At 39.7% G+C, this 25,635-nt stretch overlaps 1 protein-coding gene across 1 annotated transcript in view; it reads left to right on the top strand.

The window, feature by feature from the left end:
• Positions 1-25,635, top strand: part of SHQ1 (SHQ1, H/ACA ribonucleoprotein assembly factor) — an 87,010-nt gene that overhangs the window by 10,867 nt on the left and 50,508 nt on the right. Inside the window, exons 6-8 of the mRNA XM_067542474.1 lie at positions 13,533-13,687; positions 15,490-15,543; positions 18,135-18,258. Of these exons, the coding sequence (XP_067398575.1) occupies positions 13,533-13,687; positions 15,490-15,543; positions 18,135-18,258 (333 nt within the window). The remainder of the gene's footprint in view (positions 1-13,532; positions 13,688-15,489; positions 15,544-18,134; positions 18,259-25,635) is intronic.

Here is a 25,635-nt window from a genome sequence, read left to right as displayed (position 1 = left end):
AGTAATGGATTTTTGTATCCACTTGTAAATATGATGCAGATACTGTACTGTAATCTCATTGTTCAGAATCATTTGCACAAAACTGTCCTGATATCAACCAATATTTCTATGCAATACGCACATCATCTTTAGAAACTTGTATATTATATTGTTCCACAGGTGGTTATTCCACATATATATTTTTACATATCCTAGGGGCTTCTTTCCATTCCTTGTTTTATGGCCTACAAGGTGCATTTCAGCTTTAGAGGGTGAACTTGTGACAGTACTGTTAATGGGTACCCGTGTGAGATTATTACTTTTGTATATAGTGGTTTCCAAACGTACTCTGATACCTTTATGTATGTTCTCTGATCATCTCATCATCTCCTACATGACTTAGGAACACAAGATTTGCCATACTAAATGATAATCATTAATTCCTCAAGCATGAGATCGATATATATCAATATTACTTTGTGTTTCTAGGCTCTAGTTCCTTGTACTCTGACCTTTTACGCAGGAAATAGAAGGGAATCTGGGTAAACAGTGTGCGTTGCAACAGCTCTGGTGCATTCTTTCATTGATCTCTGTCTAGTTGCTGCAACGAGGTATTGTTAACACCCACATCACAAAAATTGGAAACAGTGAATTAAAGACATTGGATAAAGCGTGAGAGACTTGGAAACAGAAAAGTAGCGAGGTTTCTTTCTTTTGTTTGCTCTCACTGTTGACTTCTCAGTTAATGAAATCATGACCATATTTGACCATGTTACAGAATACAATGAAAATGAAGAACAGTGGGCAGATTATATTAATAGAATAAATAATTTTTTTGCAAATGATGTTTCTGAAGAAAAACATAGGTTTTGTAGGAAATGACTCATAGAAATTACTCAAAAGCCTGACAAGCCTTAGTGACCCTACTGGGAAAAATTACACAGTGACTGGGGTCCTAAGAGACCATCTCTTTCCCAAGCGTCCTATTATAGGGGAGAAGTTTAGTTTTGATGTCACAAACATAATCAAAATCTATCAGTCTGTTGGCTGAATTGAAGAAACTCACGGCATTTTGTGAATCTTGTGTAAATTTAAATGACTCATTGAAAAACTGTTTGATGTTTGGGTTATATAATGACAGCAGCCAAAAGCAATTGTTGACTGAGAGAGACTTCAGATTTGAGAAAGCAGCTGCTATTGTGTCAATGGAAACTGCGGCAAGAGGTGACAGGGAACTGTGTGACGGTCTGAAACCAGTGGAGGCTGTTGAACCTTGATTTAGATGTGGTAAAAGAAATCACCATGAGAGGGAGTGCCGGTTCCACTTGGAGGTCTGTCATTAATGCAAATGCATAAGGGGGCAGGAAGCCTCAAGGATACAGAAAGTATGTACATGGTATGGAGGAGCAATCAGTGAGCAATCTGATGAGTTCTCTATTTTTGGAGAAAGAATAAAAGCAATAAAATCCAAGGCAGTGCAACCAATTTGAGTCATAATGAAGATTCAAGGAATTTCTATTTATACAGAGTTAGATGCAGAATTAGAGGTAACAGTGATGTCACAAAAATATCTTACTCTGTACTTCTAAGGCAAATGGACTATCTCCAGATCTGCATCAGTGATATATTCTAGGAAAAAATTGATGCTTCAGGGTGTTGGAAAAGTGGAAGTGATATCAAAAGGGCACATGTAGGAATTGACACTGTATATTGTTGAAAGTGAAGGATTTCTCTTATTGGTTGTGAATGGCTGCGTTATCCAGTAGGTCTGGGCAGAAATCTGACTGCAGTAGGCGAAAGTGCAGTATGTGACTGAACTAAAGCTCATTGAAGTCAGTGGAAAGGCCCTTAATTAAAAGAGTTTAGGATTATGCCCATATTAAGAAGCCTAAACTAGGGCCAAAGCCCAGCTGCAAAAGGTCAAAGAGTACAAAAGTACAGGTGCTCTAGTAGCACAAACTCATATTACATATATTACAATATCCTTTATGAGACCTATTTAGATGATGCCCATTGTATGATAAACCTGTAGTTTGTTGGGCGTGTCAGTGTGTATACCTCAGAAAGTGCTCGTCTTCTGCCAGACTGAATTTACATCAGTGTCCATGGGGCCTAACCCGTGCCCTCCCATGAGAAGGCATAATGTGGAATGGCCACTGTGCTCCCTTGGTTCCTTCTTACTGCCTTCAGTGAGATATACAGGGCAGCGAGTATCCAACCTGCTACCCCTTCTATTTTTCAGACTTAATCCTTTCCAAACTATTTGAAGAAAATTTCTTGAATGTTCCTTATTTAAAAAAAAAAAACCAAAAACCTCCATATCCCCCCCTGTACAGCAAGGCTGAATGCCCTGACTCCAAACCCTCTGGGTTTAAATTCTGCCAACCTATGATGGAGTTATACCCCTGGTTCGCAGGTATAGTCAATACCTATTCTGTCTGGGGGAGAGTCAGTACTCAATAAGTGTGCAGTGTGCAAATCTTTCTCCTCAAGGACTCATAAATCAAGGGCTATGTGGCTGAAACTGCACCTACTTGAACAATCAGGGTGTGCCAACTTGGTCCTGATGGAGACTACCACATTCAGAGAATGAAAAGAGTTCTCTTCAGTGAGTGCTTCTTTAAGCAGACATCACAACCCAGGGTCAAACAGTGATGGGGGAGCATGGAAAAGATGATCAAAACTATCACAGGCCACATGGAATCGACCTCCTCAGTACTTGGGCCACTGGCACTGGCCACTGTGCTTGCACTGGTAGGGTTCCTGGCACCAGGACAACCGACTTTGCATAGACCTCAACACTGGTGTTCACAGCACTGATAACATCATTATTCGACCCAGCATCAGTACCCCAATGCAAAGGTGAGGCTGAAATCACAGCTGAGCAGAGTACAGACACTGTCCCAGACATTAGGTGACACCATTCCGGAAGGAGAAGACAGTGCTCCTCAAAAGTCCTCTACCAAGGTGGGAGTGACACTCAGAAAACTGACATTGTGATCTTGGTGTCGTCCACTGCACTGATTTATGGGTCCAATATCCATCTCAGTCAAAGCAGTTTAACCAGTCTGTGCCTCAATGGTTGATTATAAAGAGTTAATGCATATCTTCTTGTTTACTACAAGACTCTACACAGCATACAAACTCTGTCTACATGAAAGCTTAACACACATACCCCACAAGCCTGCTTTTCAAGCCGTGATAAAGGACAATAAAATATCAAAGTCTCCTTCACTTGTTTTTTCTTATGCCAACTTGATGAACTGCTGCTTCAATGATGGAAGTCAATGTTTTATACCTTTTTTGTTGTAACTATCAACAGTTTAAAAATAGATGTTGTATTTGTGCCAGGGGCAGGTTAGAGAGTAAAGGAAGACATTGATCTCTTTTGCTAGATACTGGTACCCTATTTTGATTTGTCAAGTGCAGGATGAGAGCAATTGTAGTGTTGACAGAACGTAAGAGATGGCTTGATGCATTTTTTAGTTATTCTGTGAAATTTCTGCTGTTGGTCATTTATAGCAAATAATAACAGTGTCATATTTCTTAGAGGTGAGAGAGTTGAGTGAATGCTCACTTGTTTATATATTTCTAAGATATTAAGTGGAAGAGAATCTAGAGATTAATAAATGCAAAAAAATTATGGATGAGGGTCACGGGGTTTATATGCCCTGTCACAGCCATTGGCTCACATCTGTGGGGGAAGGTGGGGAAAAGGGCATGGGTTTACGTCAACTCTGCTAGGTTTGCTTCTGCAATGACAGCACAGTGGTCCCAGTTGCTGGGACCCCTTTTTATTATAGATAGTGTGACCTAATGGCCCAAGTTAATAGGGCGCCCTTGTAATCAGGGTCATGTGGCCTAGTAGCCAGAGTCAGTAAAGCAGCCTCTTTTATCGGGGCAGTGAGGCCTAATGGCCAGAGTCAGTGAAGCAGCCCCCTTTATCTTTATCGGGGTAGCGTAGTCCAATGGCCAGAGTCAGTAACGTGGCCTCCTTTCTTGGGGGGAAGGAGGGTGCGGCCAAATGGCCAGAGTCTGTGAAGCAGCCCTCTTTGTCGGGACAGCTTGGCCTAATGGCCGGAGTCAATGAGGCAGCCCCCTTTGTCGGGACAACGTGGCTCAGTGGCCAGAGTCAGTAAAGCAAGAAAGAGCCAGAAAGCTGGAGAGAGCCGGTGGCATGCTTCCTCCTTGATCAGCCATCCACCCCGACTAAGATGAGTCACTCCCTTTTATATCCCCCATCTCCGCTGAGCATGCCCAGCAAAGGCGTGTGGGCGGGGGCATGGCTTCTTCAGCCTGCAATGAGTCCTTAACTCTTGCTAGACCAGTGTGGAACTGATATGCCCTGTCACAATGAGGAATAAAACTATAGGTCAGGGGCTCAAATAACATGTTGATGGTAACCTAGATAACTTGATAAATAAAGGCATGTCTGGAAGAGAACAGTAAAAGCTGGAAAGATTAGTTAGCTGGACATCACATCTGATATCTCCAAAAACATTTTTAAAATGTTTTAAAATTTAAAAATATAAAGTGAACCAGGCCTATGATTTCATTCTTTGTAGTATAGTGTGCAATAAAATACTATAGTATAAGACACTTCTGCCATGACAAATCCATGCTTTTCCTTTATTATAAAGTAAAAAAAAAAAAAAGTCTCCATGACAAAGTGTATAACCCCAGTAATGATTATACAGCTGTTCATTACTGGCAAAGTAGTGGTGTCAGCTATAGAATAAAATAAGAAATACAGGAGAATGATGACTCTAGTTAGAAAATCTTCTTTATGATTCATCCACTGATATGTTACTTGTGTGGTTTTTTTTCCTTTGCGAACCTAACAGGATATTTCTAGATCTTTCAAAATAGGAAAGATCTCATCTCCTCTAGGCTCTTCATAGAACTGGTGTAGTCCAGGCTCTCTCCTATTACTTATCATCAAGACAAGTAGACCTGAGTTTTCCCAGGTACTTTAAACATGTGCCTTACTTTAGGCATGAGAATAGTCTGATTTAAATCAGTGGAATTACTTCCATGCTTTAAATTAAGCATGTGTCTGAATACCTTGCTGAAACATACCTAGGTAAAAATTCTTTCTTGGTACAAATATGTAGAAGCAAGAACACCTTAGCAGAGCTTCAGAGAGCCCATGTCAAAAATTCCTGTTCTCCGCTTCTTTATACTCTCTGTAGCCTTCCCTCTTGTGTCACATTTCTGACACTATCACTAGGGCAAATTTGCTGAAGTAGCACCGGTCTATGGCCTGTTCTACACTAGAGAGTCAGATTAACACAAGGCAACTTACACTGACCTAACTGTATAAGCAGCTACACTAAAATGTTGTTCCCGCTGATGTAACTCACCCGCAACGCCAACTTAATAACTCCACCTCCACGAAAGGTGTAGCACTTAGGTCAAAGCAATGTCAATGTAGACACTGCGTCACTTACATTGATTTTGGTGGCCTGCAAGACGTTTCCCACAATGCCCCACTGTGACCACTGTCACTGTTTTGAACTCCACTGGCCACATACACAGGAACACTTTTTAAAGGCCTTACTTTTTAAAGGCCTGCAAAGTTTTGAAATTCTATTTCCTGTTTGCTCGGCGTGGGGAGTTCACCTAGTAACTGACCAGGCTGGCTCCACACTGCAGGTGTGCTTCTGCCCAAAGTACACAGGAGGTGGTTGATCTCCTGGGTCTGAGGGAAGAAGAAGTTGTGCAGGCAGAGCTCTGATCCAGCTGTAGAAATGTCAATATCTATGCTTAGGGCATGGGAGAGAAGGGCTACATGAGGGATTCCCAGCAGTGCTGCATGAAAGTCAAGGAGCTGCGGCAGACATACCAGAAGGCAAGGGACACTTCTCCTGTGCAACTGCAGACATGCTGCTTTTACAAGGAATTGCATGCCATCCTTGGTGACGACCTCACCACCACTACCCCCAAGGGCAGTGGTGTCATAGAAGTCAGAGTCACAGGCCACCAGCTTGATCCTGAGGAAGAGGTGTTGAATGAGGAAGAGGAGCAGGTGAATGGGGTACATACAACTGGGAGATCTAGTGATGCAGCGAGTCAGAACCTGTTTTTTACTCCAGAGCAGTGGAGCCAGTCCCTACAGTCCAGCGAAGGTGAGCCTGATGCAGGGGAAGGAACCTCTGATAAGTATGCAGTTTGCTTTGATATTGCAGGGACACATCTGTTCATTTACTCTTTTTTAATCATGCTACAAGAGATAGTGAAATAACTAATAGAGGCAGAGTTGCTATCTGCTTCTCATTCCCTTGTACATTCACAGATAATAGCAATAGGTGCATTTGCTCTGTTGTATTACCATACACATTACGGGGGTGCATACTGGGTGAAAAAAACCACTGCCAGGCACACCACACAACAGTAACGCACATTACTGTGGCTCATTATTAAAATGGCCTTTCAGAGGCTCCCTGAGCCGTATGCCTCCCCACTGAGCTCTTCTTTTAGCCCTGGTATCTGGCTGCTCAAAATTAACAGACAGCTGTTCTACCTCCACCCTCTGCCCAATGGAAAATTCTCCCTCTTTGCATCACAGATGTTATGAAACGCATAGCAGGCAGCTATAATCATGGGGATATTTTTCTCAGTGAGGTCTAATCTCCTAATGACCTTTCACATGGCCAAAGGCACATTCAGCTGTCATTTTGCACCTGCTGAGTCTGTGGTTGAAGCGCTTCTTGCTGCTGTTGAGGTGGCCAGTGTATGGTTTTATGAGTCACAGGAGTAAGAGGTAGACTGAGTCTCCCAGGGTCACTATTGGTATTTCAACATCCACAATCGTAATCCTCTGGTCTGGAAAGAAAGTCCCTGCTTACAACTTTCTAAATAGGCCTTTCTTCTCAAATGTGTGCGTCATGCACCTTCCTGGACCATTCCATGTTGATGTTGTTAAAATGTCCCCGGTGATCAATTAATGCTTGCCATATCATAGAAAAGTAGTTCTTTTTGTTGATGTACTTTGTGGCAAGGTGATCTGGTGCCAAAATGGGGAAATGCATGCCATCTATCGCCCCACCACAGTTCGGGAACCCCATTGCTGCAGAACCATCCACTATGTCCTGCACGCTGCCCAGACTCTCACTTCTGCGTAGCAAGATGTGATTAGTCTTAAATAGTTTATGAGAACAAAACACTTGATTGCTTTTGTTTTTGTCTGGGAGGATAAGTAGAAATGCAGATCTCTTACTTTTTGGATGGTATTGCAATTAATTGAAGATTTTATTTGTTTGATTACTGCACTTACTTTCCTCCTTGCTTATTTTCCTTTGTTTCATTTTTTTACCTCATCAGCTCTCTTAATATCTCATTACCAGATTTTTTTGGATCAGCTCATCTCATTAGCATTTAATGTCTTTAGCTGTTTTGTGTTCTTACCTTGAATCTATTTTTAATTAACCTTTTCTGTCTGTTCCTCCTGTTTTTATGCACATTGTATTTTTTGTCTTCCTCTAATTTGCTGTTTCATTGTCCTAAGAATTTTCCTTTTTTGTCCCTTCTTATATTTTTAATGTTTATTACAATCATTGCATCTCCTGTTCATTGTTTTCTTCCTAATTTTCCTTCTGAGCCTGAATGGCAGTCATTGGGCTATTAAGATCACTGAAAAACTGCTTTTGGATGCACAGTGCCTGGGATACCAGTGGAAATATTAGAGTCTAGACTTCATCTTCATTGTGTTTATGGCAAAAGTATCATTTCAGGAGTAGACCCTTTTTTCTTACACTGACAGGCTCAGGTTTTTGTTCATGCTTACCATGTCTAATGCAAGTCAAATAATCCTCCCAAAAGCCTAACTAATTACATTGCAGTTCCCACAAGGGGGAAACTTTTGAACTGCTCTCTTTTTGCTGCTAAGGTTCACATTCGAGTCTTGCTTCTACAGATTCCAGATGAAAGGCTTTACATTTTGTAATAATCATATTCAGCTTAGTTAAAAGTTCATTTTTACTCTGTTTCAAAATGCTGAACAGTAGAACTCCTTTTCAGGCAGTACAAAAGTCTTCAAGGGCTCAGTCTGACACATGTATTTAATATAGCATTTACATGCTCCAAGGATCACTTATTTTATTTACAGTAATCCATCATGTTTACCAGTGACCAATCTCTGTCTGACTTCTATTTAAAGAAGAACAATTTCTTTTTAAAGACTGAACCTTTCCATAAGCCTCTAAATTTCCAAATAAATACAATTAGTCGGCGTTTCATAAGTTGACAGTTTTGTGGCTGTCTTCCTGTCTTCCTTTGAAACTTTACTGTGTGAAGAAAAATGCTGCTTTTAACCATCTTAATTTAAATGATACAAGCACAGAAACAGCTTCCTTACCTTGTCAAATCTTTGTTTTAAACTTTCCCTTTATTTTTTTAGTAGTTTACATTTAACACAAAACTGTGCTGTATCTGTTCTTTTCTGTTCTTTTCTTTTCTGTTCTTTTGTCTCTGCTGCTGCCTGATTGTGTACTTCCAGTTCCAAATGAGGTATGTGGTTGACCAGTCAGTTTGTAACTCTGGTATTCGTAACTCAGAGGTACACTGGCCTGTTAGGCTAGCTGAAGAGTTACTCTTTACTTCTATATAACAGAACTGAAATGGTTTATACTAAAACTAAGAATAAGTTTATTAATAAAGAACAGAGATTTAAGTGATACGAAGCAAGAGAAAAACACATATGGTTACAAACAAAACAAAACATTCTTTTTAGAGACTAAAACTTAATTTTAGTAAGTTAAAATTTTTGCCTAAGTGATTTTCTTACTTACATCAAGTTATCAGTATCTCTAGCCCTCCAGGACAGAGGATCCAATGTTCACAGAATCAGAGGATGCTGTCCCCTTTGTTTCCTAAGTGATGGATAAGTAGAATGTCTGTTTGCTCTCCTTATGTTTCCCAAATTCCATTGTCTTTGCCTCCAGAGCCAAGAAGACTTGATGGAGGGGTGCAGACTCTGTCCCCCAGTGTGCCCACGATGCTGTTTTCTCTGCCGCTTGTTAGCTTGATTCCTTTGTTTACCTTGTATATAAATGTACATTCACTGTCCTCTGCCTGTACTCAAGCCAGTCAGGTAGGTAAATCCATATTCCTTTGTCTAGGGCAGGCTTGACTGATGCATGTCTCCAAAATGCTTTTTAAGAACATATTTCCAGCACACATACATAAGACTTTATACACAACCCATATTCATGACCTGCGTATCACCAACTTTCATGAAAGACTTTACTTGATACAATTTTGCAGTACAGTAATATTGTAAATAATCAGTTTATTCAGTTGCTTATTATTTGGGGTTCAGACCGCCTGTTCTTCCCTTGGATTTTTGGACCCTGATTTTCACAGATATATTTAACAAATATTTTATCTTTTCAAGTCTTTGGCTGTTTGTCCTTTAGGATACATCTATGCAGTTTGTGGCACTTGCAGCAACGAGCATCAAAGTCCAGGTCCATAGATTCAGGCTTGAGTAAAGACGCTAAAAATAGCTTTGTAGACTTGCAACTTGGGCTCTGAATCCTAAGGAGGGGGTGGGCTTTGCAGGTCAGGTTGGAGCTTGTGCTCTAGTGTCTACCCAGCTGCTTAGTGCAGTAGCCTGAGCCTGTTGACCTAGTCTCTGAGACTTGCTGCTGCAGGCCGTGTACACATACCCTTAGATTCCCTCTTAGCCTTTCATCTTTCTGCCTTCCATTTTGGCATAGTTAGTGCTCTTGTATGTTGGCCTCAATGGGACGGAATTTCAGAATAGCCTTTTACTGAGGTTTCTCTATTGGAAGCTAGTTAAAATATGAAAATGACTTGATTTTTTTCCAATTTGACCTTACTTTAGGTTTGGACTCCCTGATGCGACAGCTTCTGATATCACATTAGAGCCCACCCTGGTGTAGCAAAATGCAAATGTTTTCATGTTATGTTCTTTTAGAAATCAGTTTTTTCAAATGTATTAAAACGTTGCACATGTGGACTTATAGATAAGTTAGTGTAAATGAACCAGATAATTGACTGAAAAAGTCAGTAAGAGTTTATAAGCAGATCTCTTTGTAAGTTTTGGAATGTAGATCCTTCAGTGTATGTATGATATAAGGGATAGATGCTAAATCATTCTGTACTGATGGAGAAGAAGGGCTGAATTGCTATCATTCTTGCTAAATTGTCATTTCTCACTAAACCATGGCAACAGATCAACTTTCTCAAGATTTGACAAAAGCTTGAATTTTTTTGTATGGGTATTTGGAAATAAATTGGCTTCATTCCAAAGAAATGTTTAGTTCACAAAAATGTTTGCTAGGAATTAAAATAAAAGCATGTAATGCTTATGAAGCAGATAGAGACATTAAATTAAAAAAAAAAAAAAAGATGCATGTACAATTATTTTGCATATGCAGTCTTATGCCTTAAGAGAGTGTGTGTGTGTATGTGCTGGAGTCTTTGGTGTCCATTACGTTTGTAACATTTTATGCTATGTTTGTATAAACTCTTGTGCCAGCTCCTGGGATAAAGATGACCGCAGATCTTATGGAGAAGATTGTTTGTAACCGTGAGGATGTGGATTGTATAAAACTGAGTGATATTCCAGTGTAAACATACATTTCCTGGATTTACTGGAATTGTTGGAGGAGTTGTGTAAAATAAATGGGGTTTATACATAAAAGAGAAATTTGTTTACACAGTGTAACTTTGAGAAATACTCTAATAATTCTAAAGAAATGTACTTAATTTTTTCTAGATTAGGTAACTGAAGAAAAGTCAATGTGCTAAACAACACACTGTCACGCCACCACCAGTATCACCACTTAAACACTGACATAAAGTTTCTCTAGACAGTCTTAATGAAAAATTTTTAGATCAGGTTCCTTGCCTTCTTTCTTTGACTTAAAAGTATTTCTTCTTGACGTAGCCTGAGATTAGCACAAGAATCGTTCCTTGTCAGTCATCTATCTCTTCTGTAGTTTAAGGATGATTCCAGAATCCTTTTGCATTAGATTTAAGCAGTAATCAGAAATGATATTATACAACACTATCTCTGGATTCCTTTAAAAATAGAAGTCTTGGAAGAGAGCAGAAATTAGCAGAAAAGTTTCACTTATTTTATTTTATATGTGGGACTGATTTTCTGCATGTACACTAAAGATTGTGCCACTACAGAGTCAATTTTGGATTCAGGTAGAAATTTTTCCCTGCAAAATCTAACAGCAAAAATCTTTGTTACTAATATAATGAACGGCTAATATTATATATCCAAGTACTAAATTATATTGGGTTTCATCTATCTGCAAGACCCAAACATTTTCTTCATATTCTGCTCCCAGCTGCTAATCGGAATACACAATTTTTACTTGACACTTTAAGAATTCTAGTAGGGCAGAAAATGGGGTTATTTATATCTGCTCTTAGAATAAAACAGAACAGTGGATATGTTGTATTTATTTGTATTTATAAAAGTGCAACTTGGTTAAAATGATCATAAAAGGACCTCCCAACTCATTGAAATAGACTTCTCCTGCTCCCTGCAACACGGATTATATTCTCTTCCTGCACTGTGAAAAGTATGGGAAAGTAGGTGAGCCTTGCAGGATATATTGAAGATCGTCAAATCTGAAGGGTGTCTGATCAAAGGAAGAAGTGAATTCTAGAATACTAGACACCTTGTCATCAGGACATCTTTTGTTTAAACCCAATGGCTGTAAGCTTGAACATCTCAGAAAGTTGCAAATGCAACTACACTAATACATAAGAAATAACATGACCCCCTCAAATAGCTGGGACTGAAACAATTTAGCTCTTTAGAACTCAAAACCAACAATTTAAACAGTAGACCATGCAAATCCCGGAGCATGCGTGTAATGTGCTCCCTACTGATAATATAATAAGCAGGCAGGCTCTTAGTATGCTTATTAAGCAGGCAGACTCATTCTCTACTAGCTACAAATTCTGAATGGGTTTAAGATGTAGCCTTATGTGAAGCACATTGCTGTAATCCAGCCTCAAAGTGTAAAGACACAGTTGGCCCTGGTGAGGTGTGTATCTGAAAGAAAAGGCTGTGACCTTCTTGACAAGTACAAGTAATGGAAAGAGAGTTTGGCAGCTGCTGCTACCTAAATGCAAGAAGTTGGGGAACCAAAAAGGCCCTCAGATTGTGAACCTGAGTGTCAGATGGCAGGCTTGCTCCCTTGTTCAAAGGCACTAATATAATTTTGACCAGTTTCAGAGTGTTTCCTGTACTACGTAATAAATACAATTTCTGTGCATGCATAGTGTTAGTTAACATATTCTGACCTCGGTTTAGCCCTTATCTAATTCCAATCTCCATTAGGCTCTGGGTGAGATTTTCAGTTGTCAGGTGTCACCAGTGATTTGAAGAGAGCAAGGTATTGACAGCATGCTGAAGGCAGGTATGCTATGCCATCCCATTAAATCCTCCTGGCCGCCCCATAGCGAACACAAAGAGTGAGAAAATGGAACCCTGTGTCAGAAAATCCTTGACTCGGAAGGACAATTGCCCAGTCCTGCCCTCTGGGAAATGTAAAAAAGAAAAGAAAATAGCTATTCTAGAGCCAATCCCATCTGTCCCTGAGGGTCTGCAGACCTGTTGAGAGCACCAGTATCAAGAACAACTGACAGGAAAAAAATTAGCATGAACACTGGGTGGTGAAATGCTGACCCCATTGAAATTAATGGCGAAACGGGCTTCAGTGGGAACAGAATTTCATTCTTGATCTTCATTCAGTACTGGACTGGGTTCAGATAGACAGAATTACTCTTGTTTTCTTTCTTTTTTACTCTTTTCTTTGCAGTGAGAAAAGATAGTCTCTTTCCTTTATCCTGACATTGCTCTGGGAATGCAAATATCTAGTTTCCTTAGTAAGAACTTCAGAAATTGCCAGGCCCTTATTTTGCATGGAATTCTGTACAGGATGCCCCAGCAACCCCACGGAGCCCTGGTATTTTCAGAAGGGTTCTAACATGGGTACAAGAGTCTGCCCAAACAGAGTAACTTGCAGGATTGGGGCCTTGGCAATTCTAAGACCCTCTGGGCTTTTCTACATGGGGGAAAAAGCCCACAGTAGCTGGTGTGCACTAGCTACTCCACACTAACTCCCTGTGTGGGCACTTCGTGTGCACTGACAAAGCCTTTGTGTTCATTAACTTAATGCACTTTGGAAGTGTATTAAGCTAAACCACCTGAGGGCACTTTTAGTGCACAGTAAGAATGTCCATGCTGGGAGTTAGTGTGGCGTAACCACTAGTGCACTTTAAATTCACACTCTGATTTACTGCCCACTTACTTTTCCATGTAGACAAGTCCTGAGTAGAGTAAATAAGTATTTAATAAAAGATTGATAATAAAAATAAGAAGGATTTAGGCTTTTTCTCTCAGACATAGGTATGTTTTAAATATATGATTAGTAACAAGTTTGCTTTTAGGAGATTGTGGAAGAAGTATACCTCTTTCTAAAATGAACATTTTGGTTTTTAATTTGTAATCTGTTGTCCTTTTGTCCTTTTTTTTTTTTTTTTTTTTTTTTTTTTTTTAGTCTCCTTGTCAGAAGAAGAGAGAGAACAGCTGAGAAAATTCACAAATAAATCATACTTTCTGGATAAAAGAACCCGTCATCAAGTTTATTTCAGTTTAATTGATATCCTTCTGGCATACTGCTATGAAATTTGTGTTACTGAAGGAGACAGGAACGTATGTATTTTTTTTCCTCTCAGTGAAACTTTAGAAGTGGGTCAACGGCCTATCTACAAGACGTTGCATTGTCCTCCGGGAAGCATGGCTTTTAAAGTGGACTTTGTCCCAGAATTAAAATAGTGAGGACTAAAAAGTTATATTTATAGATTAGCCTGTTGGGCAGCAGCTTAGAATTGGTATAATTCCATATGGTCTTTATGCTGGTGCTGGAGATCTGAAGCATCATTTTAGCCGTGGCAGTGAAAGGGAAAGAGGGTGCAGTGCAGGAGACACAAAAACAAACTAATTACGTCAGGTTATTTCATAGGTTACTGCTATGCTAAGACTTAATTATCCAGATAGAGACCACAGGAAATAACAGCTATTGGATACTGGGTTTCTTACTCTTTTTTTCTAGGTAATTTTATAATGGTTAGAATAGTTTGTTTGTAACAACAGTGTTTGGTTGGTTGGTTATGTAAAATGTCGTTGGTGGGCTGGCCTGTAGGATGAAGGACAGGGTTCTAGAGTTCCACAGAAGCAACTAAAGCAAAAATTTTTAATCCTTCAAAGCAGCCACAGAAAACTTTGGCCCTAATTCTAAGTACTCCCTTCCCCTTAGTTTAGCACAGGTTGTGGGGAAGGAGGAAGGTTGCTTTAAGCCACCTTTGCACCCCTGATATTCTAGGCTTGCCCTCCCCCTGTGTATGAGTAAACGTAAGTCGCACCTTACTTACATTCTGTTTCCCATAGCCTCCTGTGGGAAAACAAAACAGCCAGAGCGCTGTGTGCTCCAGCTATGTTCTCTCTCCCCATCCCCAAGAATGCCTTAGCCCACACTCTGTCTGGATTGAGAGGGGGCAGCATAGAGCTGTACTTTGGCCTGAAAGGTCCCCTGCAGACCAGTGTCAGTATTCTCCAAGGGCTTCCCTTTTTTTTGCTACCAGAGTGGAACTGATAAACAATCCTGCTCTTTCCTGATTGGAGTGAATCCTTAACTATAGACATTATAATTGTGTGCAGAACTTTTCAGGTCTATACAATTCAATGGTAAAATAATACTTATTACTTATATAGCACTTTGTATTTTCAATGTGCTGCACAAACACACATTAATTTATCTTTACAATAGCCTTGTGAGGTAGGGGAATAAATATTGTTATGCTAATTTTTTAAATGGGGAAAGTGAGACATGCAAAAGTTAAATGATTTGTCCAAGGTTGCAAATCAAATCTGCATCAGAGCCAGGATTATAATTCAGGATTTCCTGACTCTTAGCCTTTTTCATGTCACTAGAGGATACTACCTTACAAATCCCATGAATCTGCCACATTTTTAAAAGAACCACACTGTACATGCATTGCTGGCTTTAGGTCCTCCTCTGGAAGCCAAAAACCTTGAACAGTTTTCAGGAAAAAGAGGCATTTCAATATGAGCTGTGTTGATTCATTGGGCAGACATTCAAGATGCCGTTGCTTGGAGGAAAGTGTATTTATTAAGAGACAGAATTCCACTAAAATGCAGTTTTTCTGTGATTGCTGTTGTGTTTTAAAGGCTTTGTGCATAAATTAGATATTCCCAATACAGAGGCCAGTTTATCTGATTTAACATACTGTACTGCATGAGGATATTGTGTTTAAAGCGGTCATGTGACCTTTTGAATACACGTTACTATTTCATATTCATAAATATTCTTGACCTCTGCAGTTTTAAACATTTAAATTATTACTGCCAGAATATTATCTTTTGAAAATAGTTTGCCAGCAATTTTGAATGTTGAATTAAATATTTGGTTTATGCTATCCCCTCCTCAAAATCAGGTCGAGTCATCATGGAATATCAGGAAACTGAGTGCAACTTTGTGCTGGCTGGAGGTAAGATGAATTGCAAGAACTATGATATTAGTGTTTAAAATACCATTATTACTGTATGTTACATTCTTCTCATTGATTACTATAGATGTATTGCATGTTTTTAATTTAATTTGCTGTATGTAGCTATTTTAATTAATTACATGTTGTAACTCTCAAAACTGACTACAGAATTATATTTAATGGATCTTTTAGGAAGTGCATTATACATTTCCAGGCTAAGCTTATTGTAAGTGAGATATTTTTTAGACTCTACAGATGTCTGATAAAGTTTCGATATCATTGTCACCACCCTCGTATATAAAAAACAGCAGTATAGAGAAAGTGAAACAAATTCTTTGGCAAGATGTGTGTATCTGATCATAGTAAGCCAGAATCAGGTGCTTTTTCTTGCTCACTTGTAGTGGACTGTCACTCTGCAGAAACTTTAAATTCTTTCTTTCTTTTAAGTAAATTCATTCTTACAACAGAAACATATTTTTTCCTTAAATTAATAAAGCTTACTTATCTGGTTGGATGTGGTTTGTGGTATATCAATAAGGATATTACAGCAAAGCTATGGTCTGACTAAACTAGGATTTTTCCTCCTATTTTGAAAAAATAGTATTAACTTTACCAGCTTTATACTGTAATGTACTTAAATATTCATCAAATATGCATATTAAGTGCAACCACATTCATAGTACTAGAAGTTAATAGTATAAAATACCAGCTGTTTGAACAAAAGCCAAAGATAATCTTCCTATTTCACTGACTGAAAGCAGCGTTGGATGGTAAGACAGCAGCTGTCAAATAGAATCTTTGAAAAGTACCTTAAAAATGAACTACAAAAACTGGCAAGTGGCTTTATTTTACTGGGCAATTCATTTTAGAAAACAATTAGAATAATCCTATCTGTGTCACACTAAGCTCTCACAAACAAGCATATTACCTGTTTGAAGGGGTACTGATCATATATTACTTTAAAACTGTTCTGTAGTTCTATCTTCATGTTTCTCTGATTTAAAATGGTTTTAAGATATTAAACTTCATTTCTGTCAAAGAAGATAATAATGGCATGGGAAAATGGAAGCAAGAACAAATAGAGTATTTTCCATTCACAAATCCCAGGATCATGCAAATTCTCTTTAATGACTGGAAGTTTCTTTTTTTAATAAATGACTGAATTGATGAACATTCCAGATAAAAACATGGATGAAAGGCATTTGTTTTGCTAGAAAATCCTCTCATTCTAAGGACCAGCTGACAGAAAATATAAGATATGAATGTCAAATGTAATGATATTCAAATACAAAACCGTTATGGATTACTAGCTTTGCAAATTACTAAGGGCAAGATTAATAACTTTACTTTATGAAGACACACACATGTCCTTATAAAATTTTTATTTATAACAAAAACATTTAAATATTAAACCAAATAAATCTATATTCTTTATACAGAGACATGATAGAAGCAAGTGTATCATGTAAGCAATGCACTATAAAAGGATATTGTCAGAGTTGACAAGCCAACTTATATCTACTTAAAATGTTCATATTTCACTTTATCCTGCCTTTCTGATTCAGCACCATGTTGATTTTCTCTTGCTGACATAGCTACTACCTCTCAGGGAGGTGGATTAATTATGCTGATGGGTGGAGCTGTAGTGCTATACATGAAAACAAGCCCTAAATCTGTTATGCAAACCATGTAAAAGCTGCATGTTTTCATCAATCTGTAAACGATCATGCCTGAGATATAGTTTGTTTGAACTGATTGCCATTTTGCTGTGCATGAAATATGCACACTTTGACTCTGAGCCAATGACTAACAGTATATAAATAATTAAAATGCTTAACAATAAACCATTAAAATGAAAAAAGTTTGCAATATTCAGATAATATGAAAAAGTACTGTATGATCAGTGGTAGTAGTTTTTATTAATTTTAGTCAATTGCAAATTCAAAATGAAAAAGGTGTTTTTTTAAAATTCATAAATGGAAAGTTTTATCTTTGAAAAGTGGAAGATGGAAAGGAAATCACTCTTGAGAAAATCTTTAATAACTCACTAATGCCTCTGGCCTAAGTAAATTAGAGGTCTTCCTCACTCATAAAGAAGGACAATGAGCTGCCTTCCCAGGGGAGATAGAGATAAATATATCTTCAATATCCATAACTTTTCTAAAAGGCAAAGGCATACATCATATTTAGAGCTCTTGTGTGTATAAATATCTATTCTATTATCATGTGTTTTTCATTTTTATTTATTCTTAAAATGCATTTTATAGCTCTCTTTAATATACATAACATTAAGGGACAGATATATTGCTGTAATGTAAAGAATGCAAATACTTCAGTTAAATATTTTATTGTAATGGTGCCCTGAATTCAGTATTTTTCAATTAAAAACACTAACATTGATTAGACTTTTATAATTATACCATGCAAATTGACAGTGCTGAGACTTTTCTATTTAAAATTAACCTGTTGTTTTCCAGATCTGTTAAAACTAGAAATTTTTGTGTGTATAGCTATAATGTCTTTAAAAAATCAATTACTTTGTGCATTTTTATTCATGTAAATTAATTAAACAATTTCATTGATGCACACAGAGTTTCACTAGTATTCCTGAGCTGCTGGTATCCTTTGGAAGAAGAGTTTTATGTTATCCACTCTACAGACATTTCAGATTAGTGACACGAGCCTTCAGTGATACAATCATGATATTGCAACTAGGTGAGATACTTAATTTTTTTACTATCTGTGTTAATTAGCCATGTACAGTGAAGTTTGGCTGTACTACATATTTATCTGTATGGATGAGGAAGGGGTCTTGCCTACACAGAGCACTAGTATGCAGCAGTCGGGGTGCTAATTCTAGTGTGCATCAATGTGTCATGCACTAACTCCATGTGGACCTTGCTGACATGCACTAAAAGTTCCCTAATATAGGATGACATAATATTATGAGACTGTGTCAGCGTGCACTAGGGAACAGTCAGTGTGTGTCAGCAGGTCAAGATGGACAGTCTGTGTGTGACATGCTGGTGTGCACTAGAATTTACACTTCGCTGGTGCACATGGTGTAGACAAGCCATCTGTGTGCGGCGCACGTCTGTTACAGAGAGGAAAAAGGTTTCCTTTTACTGGGCAAAAGCATAGTTATGAAGCTATTGCCATACAAAGTTAGGAGTTATACTTTTGTATTGTGCCCTATTTTAAAGTATCTACATTGTGCTTTTATTTCTATTATAATTACATTGCATTGCTAATGGTGGCTTATGGTCAAAAGTTTAGATGCACAGCTGTAGTTTGTTAGCTCTTCATGTGTTCATTAATTGTCGGATCCAAAACCTGCTGAAATAAATGGAAGGATTCCCATTAACTTAAATGGGCTGTGAATCAAGCTCCAAGGGCAGTTTTGAAAATGCCCCCTGTGTTTGGTTGTAGCTGCCATTCTGTTCAATGAAATCTAGCTGATCCTGATATGATCCTCCCATTGGAATACATACATGTGTGCTACACAGTCTGGGTCATGAGAGCCACTTCCTCACCTTGATCCATCATTTGGAAGAGCAGTTCCATTAAATTAACACTTGTGAATGGTCGTAAGAACTGTTCTGAAAGTAAATTTATTTTACTATTAAACTAATTTCTTAGCCTGCTAGTTTCCCAGAGGTAACACTTCTGCTGATTTTAAACTGATTTGAACCCATTAGCTATGACTAAGGATAAGATTCTGTCCGGCTGTTCTTAGTAAAAGTCATGGACAGGTGACGGGCAAAAACAAAATTTCATGGGAGTCAGTGACCTGTCTGTGGCTTTTACTAAAAATAACCGGGGTGGGGAGAGAGCTGATGATGAAAGCTGGAGCTTCACTGCCACAGGGAACGGGGCACAGCTCTGGCTCCAGCCCCAGCTGAAGCCCCAGACCTGGGCTGAAGTGGGGAGAAGAGGGGTTCACAGTCTCTGCAGCCACAGGGGTGTGCAGCAGTGCCCAGTATGGCTCCAGCCCCGGCCAAAGGGGCAGAGGGGCGCATAGTTCCAGTCACAGAGCCATGGGGTGGGGGTGCACTGCTCCAGCCATAGCCCCAGTTGAAGAAGGTGGGGGGGGGGGGGGGCGGGAGGTTGCACAGCCACTGCAGCCATGGGTGTGCAGGCCTGGCCAAAGGAATGGGAGCTGGGGGCACACAGCTCTGGCTCCAACTGAATCCATGGGGGTCGGGGGAAGAGTGAACAGCCCCAGCCCTGGCTGAAGTCGTGGTGTGGGAGTTGGGGGGGCACTGCTCCCTCCCACTGGGGTTGGCACACAGCCCTGGCCCAAGCCACTGACAGCTGAAGCCGAAGACGTCACGGAGGTCGAAGGTCGGATTCCGTGACTTCACCTGACCTCCATGACTAAAACACATCCTTAGCTATGACATTTTTTTCCTACTTCAAATAATCATACTAGATATCTGAAGTCCTTCAGTTCCAAAAATCCTCTGCCACTTGTGCCAAATTAATACAGGTATACCGGTGCACACATTTTTAAGGAACATTTTTGGGGGCCTTTTATTTATGTGGTTCTTTCAGCCTGAGAGTGGCTGCTTCCTTTGTGGGTTTAGAAAAAAGACGGTTGGAACAGCTGTGAATTAGATGCAATGGTGGAATGAAAAGGTCAGAAATACATTTTTTTTTAATGAGGTCATGGCTAGAGATATTAAGCATGAACACATTAATGGGACACTCATATGATATAAATATATTTATACAGGACTAAGGTGGAATAAATTCTAACTGAATGAACATACTGTTTTATCAGTGACCCAGAAAGGGCTGAAATAACAGCTTAATGATGTGGAAAGCATCAAAATAACACAGCATGCATCATAAGATGTTTTTTTATTACTTTCAAAATCATAATTATATCTTGGGGGAGAGGAAGTAATCTATAAACTTGTCTTTTAGTGTGCTGCCTCTGTCTTTACCTATGCGAAATCAGGCAGTGTTAAATAACCATATAGTGCTATGTAAACAAAACATTTAGTAGTGGGATGCCATTTGGACAGGTTTTGTTTATTTTAAATTGAGGAATTAAAAGCTCACTGCACTATATATTTAAATCTTTGCTTTGCTTCACACTTCAGGAGTAGTGCTGTCATCTTTTTAATGGCTGAAAGTAAATCTGATAGCAACAAAATATTTTATATCTTGTGTACTATCTTTCATAAGTGCAAATTTTCAAAACTGCTATCATGTCAGTTTCAATTGTACAATTATACACACCTACATTGATATCTTGGCTTGTTAAAATTACTTGCAACCATGCTGTGTATTGTGAATTACTACATTTAAAAAAGCAATTTCTTCCATTATTATAACTTTTTTCTTCAGAGAAGCAACAGTTTATTAACAGATTATTTTTCATGGTGTGTGTGAGTTGCAGGAATCGAAAATCATATTGATGTCTGGAACTTGTTATATTAATCATGGACTAGTGTAAAAAAAAAAGTGCTGCTTGTCCATTTTACTACTGACAACATAAAGGTCAGGCAGTGAAGTTAAGCAGGGAAAGGATCAAGCATCCTTTCCACTTAACTCCATTGGTTCTGTATAACATCTCTTGAGTGTGGAAAAAATGAAATGCTTATGATACCAGACACAGTGTAGCATTCAGGTAGTCTATTGGGATGTCTACACAGCTAAAGCTGTGTGTGGGCTAACCTTTGTGAGCTAGCTTGAATTGACCCAGCATGGGCTGCAGCACAGGCTAGCGAGCAGAGTACCTACCCAGGGTTTGTGCTGGGTTTGTACTACTTGCCCTGAAACCCATGCTGTGCTGTCTTCTCTACCATTGTAACATATGCCAGCTTCATTCAAGCTAGTTCAGGTAAGCCAGCCCCCCCTGCAGCTTTTGCTGTGTAGACATGCTCTCTGATTCACTTTGAGAGGGACCCACAGCAGAGATAAGTTTTTATTTTGATTTTGTGGAGAAAGAGAGATTTTACAGAATGAAAATTCAGTGACACAACAAACAAATATTAAAAACATTTTGGTGACAGATGGCATCCGTGGGTCTTAAGTTCAGGGTTGCTTTGGTGGACTACTATGAGGACTGCAGGAAACCAGAAAGAAGAAAAAACATGATCTGTGAAGTAAAGCTGTGGTTGTACTATGATGGCATTGCTTTAAATAGGAATAAGAGGATTGTCACTATTTATTAATATTTATTATGGTAATTCCTAGTGACCAATGAAAAATGGGCCCCATTGTGCTAGGCACTGTACAAACACAGCAGGAGGGATTCCCTGCCCCAAAGATCTGACAATCGAAATAGACAAGACAGGCAAAGGATAGGGGAAAGGAGTAATAACAAATAGCAAAGAGTGAATTATGTGGTGACCTGTAAACGTCATGTTACTCCCATGATTTTTTTTGTTTGGTAGGTTTGGTTAGGAGGGGTTAGCTAAATGGAAAGACAAGGAAAAGGAGAGAGGAGCATTTGAAGAGAGGTGGTGAGGGGGACAAGAAAGGATGCACAGAGGAAGGTAGGTGAGGCAGGTGTGGAGTGAAGCCAAGATGAAGAGAGTATGAGGAAGGAAGCACCAGGAGGTTGGAGCAAACAGCCAATCAGAACAGAAGAGAACATTTCCTGTCAAAACTATAGGTTATATTCTAATGATATTTTCACTTTCATTGCATGATAAACTCAAGGCCACATTCTCTGTTCATGTGAATTGCCACAGTTGTCTTAAATTCAGCCAGAACACCAGCAGAAAATGTGATCCTTTGATTGTTAGCTCCTTGTTTAAAATGCTGATTGCACATCTATGGTGCTGTGTAAATAATAAAAATAATAGATGTGTTCATTAAGAACAAACCGGACTCACTATCATGTAAGTCGCTGAGCAGTAGCAGCCTTGTCATTACCAAAACTGGGTGGATTCTAAATATCTTGATCTTAAGAGGTGCAGAGCACCTTCAGTTCTGAAGTCAGTAAGGCCCTAAGAGGATAATTTGGAGCAGAAATAATGAATATCCTATCATATATCCCCTGAGCCATCTAAACTTTAGTCATTTTAATACTTAACTGTTGAAAAGCATTGAAAAAAGTGGAAATAGAACACTTTTAGTTTCATTCAGCTGCATGCCATGCATTTCTTGCGCTGTATTGGTTACCTAGGGAACCATTGCAAAAAGAAATGTAATTGGCTGTATTGGTAAGTTGATTGTCAGAGTTGTGAGTAGAATTTCAAGATTGTGCATATAAGGCACAAAAAAGTGAATGCTTGCCCATTTTAGCATGTGTTTTTATTGGTAAAAAGAAGGAAACTGCACTGAATATAAGCCATGATGTTCTCTAAATATTACCTGGGAAGCTAAATAGATTCTAATGGATTAATTTAGTTGGAAGGGGAGAATAGTCTTAATTTATTGGGGAAAGGAGCAAAATAGTTAATAGGATGGCAGTGATATAAACAAAGATGATTAACATCATCAGTGTTGAAAATGCCATTATTTATGCACTGAAATTATTTCTTGCTATTGTAGTTGAGAATATGTGTGGTATATAAGACCTTAAATTTTTAAATTAAAAACCACATGTATATAATTAATGTTAAGTGTATTTAATAGATATATCAGTAAACAATGAAATAAATAGGAACCTGTATATGAATTTGAAAAAGGAGATGGATGCTCAAACCACATTAATGTGAAGTTTTGTGCTTGTATTGTCTAAACAGCATACCACAGATGGACTCAAAATGTTTACTCCTTCAAATTCCATGGAAAATCTCAGAAGGTCTTTGGGGCCTTTCTTTGTTTTTGTATAATGCCTAGCATATTGTACATACTACTGAAAGCATGATAATAGTAAATACTGTATGATGGGCTGTTTATTTATGATGCATCATATTTATTTTTGGAGTATTGGATGCACTGAACTACCAACTTCATGCTTTACAATGTACCCAAATATATACATTACACACAAGTAAGTAAATGTGCCTCACTTCCATCAATAGAAAGCTAATGCTTGTAATAAATCTTACCCATAAAACTATTCCTCTTGACCCAAATCCAGCAGATCACTTAAGCAGGTGCTTAACTTTCAGCGAGTGAGTAGTCTGATTGACTTCATGCTCAATTGAGACCTTTTCCTATATGATGATGGGAGAAGCTGGAGCATAGTATAATAATAATATATTTGGAATTTAAAGTTGTATAGGATATCTTGGCATAGAATTTCCTTGCAGCTATGGTAGTATCTGATGAGTTCAATTTATTGATAACATACACAAAATACATAGTCAAAAGTCTGAGACTCTGTGTTTTAGATGTACACTTTCCTAAGGCTGAAGAATAGTATCACTGTAACAGAGCATAACATTATGAAGGTTAAGGAAAAACTCTTAGGAAACGAGTCATTCTTCTTCAAGTGATTGCTCATGTCCATTCCAATATAAGTGAGTGCACGCCACCGTGCATGGTTCCCGGAACTTTTTTCCCCTTAGCAGACCCCGTAGGGCTGGCTCTGGTGCCCCCTGGAGTCCCGCGCGTATGCCGCGGTATATGAGGCACTGCCGGCCTTACGCCCCCTCAGTTTCTTCTGTACGGGCGCATCCCTTCGGCAGGCAGGGGAGCACCCGCAGGATGTGCCTCCTCAGTCCTCTTCCTCCTCCCTGGACAAGGCAGTCTCCCGGGACCACATGGCGCCACTGGAGGGTTTCAGGGCGCACCAGGAGCTGCTCAAGAGGGTGGCCTCTAACTTGGGGCTGGAGGTCAAAGGAGTTAGTGGAGGCAATTGATACCCTCTTCAGTGTGCTGGCGGCGACTGCCCCAGTGAGAGTGGCCATACCAGTCCACGATAGGGTCCTCAAAATTGTTAAGGCCTTGTGGCAAACCCCTTCCTTGGTCATCCCTACGTCAAAGGTGCATCGAAGAAAAAGTATTATGTCTGGCCAAAGGGTTCGAGTATCTGTTTACTCATCCAGCCCTGGGAATCCTGGTGGTGGATGCACCCAACCAGCAGGATGGGCAAGATCAGCCTTGTTCCATCCCCAAGAACAAAGACAATAAAACCTTGTGGATTTGTTTGGGAGACCAAATTTATTCCACAGCAGCCCTGCAGTTCAGGATTGCCAACCATCAGGCCCTCCTGGGGAGAGAGAATTTTAATTTGTGGGACTCCCTCAGGTGATTTGCTGAGGCCCTGCTCCAGAACCAGGCCGCAGACTTCACCATCTTCCTGGATGAAGGAATCACGGTGGCTAAAGCAGCACTCTAAATGTCTAGTGACACTGCCGACTCAGCGGGTAAGGCCATAGCCTCCACCATTTCCATGAGGAGATGCTTGTGGCTGCAACCCTCAGGCCTGTCCCAGATGGTGCAGCAATCAATAAACAGGACCTTCCCTTCGATGGGTTGGCCCTCTTCTCCAATCAGACCGATGCGAAGCTGCACGGTCTGAAGGACTCCAGAGTCACGCTTCGCTCCAGGCAGCAGTCACGGCCCCAGGTGCAGCGACTAAGACCTCCGCCTAGGCCCTTTCAACCCAAAGAAATAGGGCCAGAAATAGGGAGTTTAGAAGATGGAATCAGCCCCCTAGATCATCCTCAGCCCCCAGCAAGGGCCCCCCAGGGGTTCGGGCAATCGTAGGAGACAGTTTTGATGGTGCATCCGAGGGTGGCGTCCCTACTGCTCTCCTGGACCCGCCCCGCCCTGTCCTGAACAGGTTAAGGCCCTTCTATCCCGAATGGGCATCCCCAAGGCAGAAGAGAGTATGAGACCCATACTAGACCTGCGTCATCTAAACAAATATGTCAAACGAATCAGGTTTCGCATGGTTTCCCTAGCCTCCATAATCCCTTCCTGGATCCAGGAGACTGGTATGCCACCCTCGACCTCAGGGACGCATACTTTCATGTGTCCATCCTCCCCAGCCACAGGCGCTTCCTCCGCTTCACAGTGGCTGGCTCCCATTACCAATTTACAGCCCTATTCCTTGGCCTATCTTCAGATCCAAGGGTATTCACCAAATGCATGGCGGAGGTGGCGGCCCACCTGAGGTGAAAGGGTGTACAAATCTTCCCTTACCTGAACGATTGGCTGATCAGGGGCAGGTCCAGG

This window comes from Emydura macquarii, unplaced genomic scaffold (assembly GCF_026122565.2).
Source record: "Emydura macquarii macquarii isolate MOO-44397 ecotype Brisbane River unplaced genomic scaffold, CSIRO-AGI_Emac_v2 contig_71, whole genome shotgun sequence".
Classification (NCBI taxonomy): Eukaryota; Metazoa; Chordata; order Testudines; family Chelidae; genus Emydura; species Emydura macquarii.
Note: the sequence above shows the minus strand (reverse complement) of the source record. Positions and strands in the feature narration are given on the sequence as shown.